General features: G+C 39.9%; 1 protein-coding gene across 1 annotated transcript; it reads right to left on the bottom strand.

Moving 5' to 3' along the window:
* On the bottom strand, positions 1–8023 carry LOC140677488 (uncharacterized). The gene is made up of 2 exons (XM_072912125.1): positions 7990–8023; positions 1–1434 (listed from the first exon to the last, which is right to left on the bottom strand). Exons 1-2 carry the CDS (start codon positions 8021–8023, stop codon positions 350–352), a joined length of 1119 nt encoding a protein of 372 aa, XP_072768226.1. The 3' UTR covers positions 1–349.

Here is an 8023-nt window from a genome sequence, read left to right as displayed (position 1 = left end):
ATTATTTAAAAAAACTTATATAAAAACACTATTTTGAATAAGTATAAAAGTGAATTATGAATATCTACACATACAATGTTTATTGTATGTAACATATTTTATGTACTGTTTATTCTCACCTTTTCAGTCAAATTGTTCCGTTCATTTTAAAGTACACAAATGTGTAAATTAACTCATGTACTTGACTGAAATAAAAGCACTAATCTAAAGTGCCTAATCTATAAATGTCAGAATCATATTAACAAGATTGTGTTACACACACAACGATGATGTCACACATGTTATATGTGCTGATGTTGCTAGAAAGTCAAAGTTAAAGTTCCGACACTTTATTTCAAATCCTGCATCTTCATTTGCTGCTGCTCTTCTCACCAGCACACTTGTGTTTCTTACACTGGTACTTAGAAAATAATCTTACACCACACACACTGCAACTCAACACTTTCTCTCCTGTGTGTGTTCTCATGTGTACTGTAAGAGTGTTTGGGTGACCAAAGCTTTTGTTGCAGCTTGAACAGGAGTATGGTTTTTCACCAGAGTGCGTTCTCAAGTGGGCTTTTAATTGCTGTCTTTCTTTAAAACTGTAACCACACACTGAACATATAAAAGCTTTTTCTCCAGTGTGTGTTCTCATGTGTATTTTTAAACTTAGATTTAATACAAAACTTTTACCACATTCCGAGCAGGAAAAAGGTTTTTCTCCAGTGTGTATTTTTATGTGTGTTTTCAAATGTTGCCTTTGAGTAAAATCTTTACCGCAGAATGAACATGAAAAAGGTTTTTCTCCGGTGTGTGTTCTCATGTGTTCTTTCAAATTTTGCCTTTTTGTAAAATCTTTACCGCAGATTGAACATAAAAAAGGTTTTTCTCCGATGTGTATTCTCATGTGTTCTTTCAAATGGTGCCTTAGAGTAAAATCTTTACCGCAGATTGAACATGAAAAAGGTTTTCCTCCAGTGTGTCTTTTCATGTGTCTTTTCATATTGCAACGGTCTTTAAAAGTTTTGTCACAGAGAGAACATGCGAAGTGAGTGTTGTCAGTGTGACATGTCTTATCATCTTCAGAGTCTTCATCATCAGTGTCAGGAGAGTGTGACGTTGTGTCCTCACTATCTGATAGTAGAGCTAAGATCTTGTCTGCTTGTGATCCTCCACAGTGGTCTCCATCAGCTTCTGTTGTCATGTGTTGTGTTGAGCTGCTGCTTGGAGGCTCCGCCTCTCTCTTCTCCTCACTTTCACCTTTGACCTCATCATGTTCACTATTTACAATCACAACAAACACTGGGAACTCCTCCAGTCCTTGAAGATGCTCTCCCTCTTCACTGATGATGTGTTCCTCCTCTTCCTCCTTAATGTGGGAGGGATGTGGTTCCTCCTTCACCATCTTGAAGCCCCACTTTTGTTGCTCAGGGAGAAGATGTTCTTCACAGACGTCTGCAGGACACAAGACGACAAACATGTTTTAGAAACACCCAGCTTTGCTCAGTTCAACCATGCATTCAGTACGTTTACATGTACTTAAGCAAAACAAATTATTGAATGAACTGTCTTGAAATCTCAGTGGCAGACAAACACGCTGCTCTTTACAACTTTACTCACAGGAAAATAAAAACAAGCTGCGGCGGGGGAACTTTTTTTTACTAAGGATGGGCCACATCCTACTCATAGGCCCATACCCATAGGCCTACTCCGTGGCCTAGTGGGAGATCGGTACGTCGTGAGTCATACCAAAGACTATAAAAATGGGACCTATTACCTCCCTGCTTGGCACTCAGCATCAAGGGTTGGAATTGGGGGTTAAATCACCAAAAATGATTCCCGGGCGCGGCCACCGCTGCTGCCCACTGCTCCCCTCAACCTCCCAGGGGGTGATCAAGGGTGATGGGTCAAATGCAGAGAATAATTTCGCCACACCTAGTGTGTGTGTGTGACAATCATTGGTACTTTTTAACATGGCCTCAAATGTATTGTGCGATGTTATTTAAAGGGGAACATTATCACCAGACCTATGTAAGCGTCAATATATACCTTGATGTTGCAGAAAAAAGACCATGTATTTTTTTTAACCGATTTCCGAAATCTAAATGGGTGAATTTTGGCGAATTAAACGCCTTTCTAAAATTCGCTCTCGGAGCGATGACGTCACAACGTGACGTCACATCGGGAAGCAATCCGCCATTTTCTCAAACACCGAGTCAAATCAGCTCTGTTATTTTCCGTTTTTTTCGACTGTTTTCCGTACCTTGGAGACATCATGCCTCGTCGGTGTGTTGTCGGAGGGTGTAACAACACAAACAGGGACGGATTCAAGTTGCACCAGTGGCCCAAAGATGCGAAAGTGGCAAGAAATTGGACGTTTGTTCCGCACCCTTTACCGACAAAAGCTATGCTACGACAGAGATGGCAAGAATGTGTGGATATCCTGCGACACTCAAAGCAGATGCATTTCCAACGATAAAGTCAAAGAAATCTGCCGCCAGACCCCCATTGAATCTGCCGGAGTGTGTGAGCAATTCAGGGACAAAGGACCTCTGTAGCACGGCAAGCAATGGCGGCAGTTTGTTCCCGCAGACGAGCGAGCTAAACCCCCTGGATGTCTTGGCTCACACCCTCCCTTATGCCACCAAAGATGATCAAGAGAAGAATATCGACCCTAGCTTCCCTGGCCTGCTGACATCAACTCCAAAACTGGACAGATCAGCTTTCAGGAAAAGATAGCGGATGAGGGTATGTCTACAGAATATATTAATTGATGAAAATGGGCTGTCTGCACTCTCAAAGTGCATGTTGTTGCCAAATGTATTTCATATGCTGTAAACCTAGTTCATAGTTGTTAGTTTCCTTTAATGCCAAACAAACACATACCAATCGTTGGTTAGAAGGCGATCGCCGAATTCGTCCTCGCTTTCTCCCGTGTCGCTGGCTGTCGTGTCGTTTTCGTCGGTTTCGCTTGCATACGGTTCAAACAGATATGGCTCAATAGCTTCAGTTTCTTCTTCAATTTAGTTTTCGCTACCTGCCTCCACACTACAACCATCCGTTTCAATACATGCGTAATCTGTTGAATCGCTTAAGCCGCTGAAATCCGAGTCTGAATCCGAGCTAATGTCGCTATAGCTTGCTGTTCTATGCGCCATGTTTGTTTGTGTTGGCTTCACTATGTGACGTCACAGGAAAATGGACGAGTGTATATAACGATGGTTAAAATCAGGCACTTTGAAGCTTTTTTTAGGGATATTGCGTGATGGGTAACATTTTGAAAAAAACTTCTTAAAATAAAATAAGCCACTGGGAACTGATTTTTAATGGTTTAAACCCTTCTGAAATTGTGATAATGTTCCCCTTTAAGGACTTCAACACAAAATGTATGCATCCTTTCTAATGGCCACTGGGGGGCAGTAGAGGTAACTATTCCAGCAAGGTTTTACAAAGTGTTCTACAAGGTCTGACTCAAATTGCCTACCTGGTCTGTGTGACTACACTCTGGCAACCCATGTTGTCTGATATAGTCCTCAAACATACATTTTGCTACTGTAAATCCAATCCAATCCACTTTATTTATATAACAAATTTAAACAACAAAAATGTTTCCAAAGTGCGGCATAACAATATTAAAAACAATATTAAAAACAATATTAAAAACAATATTCAAATATTATCCTTAGCTGCACCAATGACTGAATAAAAACAACAAATAAATAAATATAAAACCAATATAAAAACAATACAAAAATAAATATAATTAAAAACGATTTTAAAGGGTAAAACCAATTAAAACAGTAAATAGAAATAAACATGTATAAAACAAACACACAGGACAACAGAGGACAGAGGACCACACAACTCACGTAGTGTTAAAAGCCAAAGAATAAAAGTGGGTCTTAAGACGAGACTTAAAACACTCCACTGTGGGAGCAGTTTGAACATGGAGGGGCAGAGTGTTCTAGAGCTTAGGGCCGACCACAGAGAAGGCCCTGTCTCCCCTGGATTTAAAGGCACGCTGGAAAAGGTTGACATAGCGTGTAAAGTAGTCCATAACCACAAGTACACACCTGTTGCCCTGAGATGTAACAGGTAGCTCATTAATATTCATAGCGGCAGATCCTATCATGTTGAAATGTACCATCTTTATCTTTCATGATGGTCACTGCGGTTAAGCGGCTTGGATCAAGCGTCCAGTCAATGTTTGGCTTTACCGTGTCTAATTTCACATTTCACTTTCCTTTTCTTGGATGCTTTGCCAGCAGAAGATTCAGCCTCATGCTTTTCCCCTCCTCCCACTTTTAGCACTTTGGCCACAGCGAGTCAATCACATGAATTGTTTCAGCTTTAGTTTTTACTTCCTGATCCAACCCTGGCTTGGAATTGAACCCTGGCTTGGAATCTAACCCATGCGAGGCAGAACTGCCAAATGTGATCAACTATCATTAACAGAAATAAAACTATAAAATGGGTGAAGTCAGCACAAAGCGTCAGATGGACAGAACAACTGTGCCAAGAGCCAAGGTCAAAGTTTTCTTCTGCTTGGAGACGGCACATATCTAACATTAACATACACACCTTGATGAGTTACCCACTAGATTTCTAAAGTCTGTGCTGAGCAGTTTGTCACCACAATTCCTTCATCTAGTTAACGTCTCACTTCAGACTGGAACATTTCCAAAGGCCTTAAAGGGGCTGTTTGCAACATTTACACAGATGTCTAGAGGGCGCTAACTTTCCAATTGATTTCACACAGCATATCCCTCCTTTCTTTCGGCTTCTAGGCCGTAATGATGTAACTACATACGTACGTAACACATGCATTAGCTTTAAGTGTTGTTAGCTAATAATAGCGACTTGAATAGTTAGCGTTAGCTGTCATTGAATGTAAATCTTATCTTAACAATAACATTATTGCAAATTGTTTGTTGCCTCTCTTGGACTGCTTTTGTACGTGTGCACGCCTTCTCTGCACGTACGTGTTGACCAGACAGGGTGAGTGACCGCCGTAAACACCAATCATTTTATACTGGTAACATTTTTTATTGAATTCAATTCAAATGTTATACACTGATATTAATTGTTGAGTAGCTCTAGACTAGATTCATCTACATTTGATGTCAAAAGAGGAATAAGACAAAGCTGTGGAAGATCACCTTTACTATTTATAATGGTGGCAGAAATGTTAGCTATTTTCATGAAGAACTCTTTTATAGAAGGCATTCAAGTGATGGGAAATGAGATATTGATAAGTCAACTTGCTGATGAAGTCACACTTTTTTTTGAAAATCATCATCAAATCCCTTTGGCCCTACAAGCTATTGATTTGTTTTCTAAAGCTTCTGGACTGGACTTCAACATGCACAAGTGTGAAATCCTCACCTTACACCATTGTCCAAGCACAACATTGCACAATATCAAAGTGAAAGATGAGGGCAAATATTTAGGCATTGTTTAATGTAACAAATAAGATCAGAGCAGATAAGGTCAACTTGGAAAAGCGTATATTGATCGCTGTAAATCAATCCTAAACAGGTGGCTTCAGCGGGACTTATCCATCTTTGGAAGAATCTTGCTGACTAAAATGGATAGCATGTCCAAACTTATCTACCCGGCTTGTTCCCTGCCTACTACAACCAAGATTGTCACAACTATTGATGACGTCAACCTAAAATTCATGTGGAAAAGCAAATGTCATTATATAAGAAAAGTAGCAATGATTAAATGTGTTGAAGAGGGTTTTAATATGATTGACTTGAATCTAATGATTGGAGTCTTAAAAGTAAAATGGTTAAATATTATCGTGTGAATTCACATTCAATATGGTGTATAATTCGAAATGCCGTATTTCAGAGATTGGGAGGTATACGTTTTCTGTTGTGACTTTCATGTAAATTCATTACCACTCAAACTGTTTCATTTCCACCCACAGAGAAACTATTGTTTAAACACTATTTGTATCCCCTGAATACACCTACCGGTATATGGAATTAGTGTTACATTCTAGTTCATAGAACATCCATAAACCTGTAAAAAAAAAAAAAAAGTAACTCGACAGGAATGTGGGCTATGTCATGTGTGTGTCTGTGTATATATAAATATATATCATTTTATTATTTGTACATTATATCAATATCTAAATATTACATTAATAATAATAAGTCCACCATTGTTTATTCATTTTAATAAGTGGTATGACCGTGTGAGAACTTCTGTAACTAAGACAAATCTACATGTGTGACACGTTAGCCTGGTGAGAATGTTTCTTACCACCCAGCCACCAATGTATGTGACACGGTTGTTAGGTAAGGGACAGTTCTGAGGTGGTGTCCAGTTGGCATAGTCATGCTGGACAAGAACTCTTGGCACCACCTCAAAGGCATCTGGAATGCTGTCCTCCGAGTCCTTCGTCATAGGGAGGATCTTAGTGTTGTCTTGTGCTGTGGCATTTCCAGTTTTGCTGGGTTCAATGCCACAGTGTACAGCCAGCTTGGCCTAGATTGAGTGGAATTGCTGTGTGTTGGCATTGTTGTTGCAATAATAAGAGAAGTTAAGTTAAAGTTAAAGTACCAACAATAGTCACACACACACTAGGTGTGGGGAAATTTGTCCTCTGCATTTGACCCATCCCCTTGTTCACCCCCTGGGAGGTGAGGGGAGCAGTGAGCAGCAGCGGTGCCACGCCCGGGAATCATTTTTGGTGGTTTAACCCCCAATTCCAATCCTTGATGCTGAGTGCCAAGCAGGGAGGTAATGGGTCCCATTTTTTAAGTCTTTGGTATGACTCGGCCAGGGTTTGAACTCTCCACCTTCCAGTCTCAGGGCAGACACTCTAACCACAAGGCCACTGAGCAAGTCTAATGACCCGTTTACTGCACACCAAATCTGATTATTTTTTTGCCCTCAAGTGACGAAGATTTGATTTTTTTTGACAGTCCAAACGCTCCAAAGTCCTTCACATCTGATCTTTTGGCATCAGATTGAGGCCACATCAGGAGGTAGTCCTGGATCCCATTGGATTCTGATCTTTTTAAGTGGGACTTCTGTCTAAACGCAATGCGACCTGAATGTGAATTTCTCATCAGCTTTGGACGAGCTACGTCATTCGTGTGCTCCGTAAAAGACTCAGTCACCGGCAGAAGTGGATATTTCAACCACAACATCCGGTTTTGGTGAGCAAAGTCTATTTAAGGTCACCACATTTTTGGTGCATCACTTGTCAGTAGTGCACAAATAATAAGCTATATGTAATATATTATTTACTTGGATTCCAAAGAAATAACAACTGTTGAAGGAACATAATTCACTTTGTGGTGAGTGGAAAAATAAAGCTCCTGTAGATCTGCGCTGATGTTCGTGTCTCCTCTACTTAAAAGCCATTAAAAGATCACAACCCTCACAAATATATTACACTATATACATCCATTCATACATTATATTACTTTACTTTACTTTCACCTAAAAAAACACTCATTTTAAAGGACTTGTATTTTATTTTGTGGTAGTAGCGACTTCCTCCCGGTCAACTTCACAGACAAAATATGAACTTCACAGCATAAAAACAACGGCAGACATGAATTGTAGATGAGACTAATATTTGTAGCAGGAAATCAACTGCAAACAAACTTATCCTTAACTTAAACTTAATGTTTAACTAGTGGAGCCCTCAGATGTAAAGACATTGGTGCATCTAATGGTTTCTTCTCTAAATCCATGTGAGTGTCAAATGAAGTGAGGTCAGTAACGTCTTGCTGATGATAAATGCGTTCAATCTTTAAAAACTATATTTTTAAAATCCACTCCATCCCATTTTAAATATCTTTTTGTAATGATGGCTTTTATATTTGCTGCTAAACCTTTCTGCAAGGATTCAGGTAAATAAACAGTAGCCTAATGGGACTCTAGACCATGGTCTGAAACCCGGGAGTGGCCAGATGTGCCTCTAGGTCACGTGATTGCAAGCCAGCTATAGGACATTTTGTGCTCAAACTCTACACTCACTCTCACTTGTTTTAGTTCTACGCTCCAGCTGCTTGACCAT

Source organism: Nerophis lumbriciformis, linkage group LG33 (assembly GCF_033978685.3).
Source record: "Nerophis lumbriciformis linkage group LG33, RoL_Nlum_v2.1, whole genome shotgun sequence".
Lineage (NCBI taxonomy): Eukaryota > Metazoa > Chordata > Actinopteri > Syngnathiformes > Syngnathidae > Nerophis > Nerophis lumbriciformis.
Note: the sequence above shows the minus strand (reverse complement) of the source record. Positions and strands in the feature narration are given on the sequence as shown.

What these genes read in the sequence shown, in the direction of transcription:
- LOC140677488 (XM_072912125.1), bottom strand. Translation starts at nt 8,023, where the DNA reads ATGGTCAAGCAGCTGGAGCGTAGAACTAAAACAA. An exon ending in GGAGCGTAGAACTAAAACAA is followed by an intron (nt 1,435 to 7,989) that starts GTGAGAGTGAGT and finishes TGTGTCCTGCAG; the next exon opens with ACGTCTGTGAAGAACATCTT.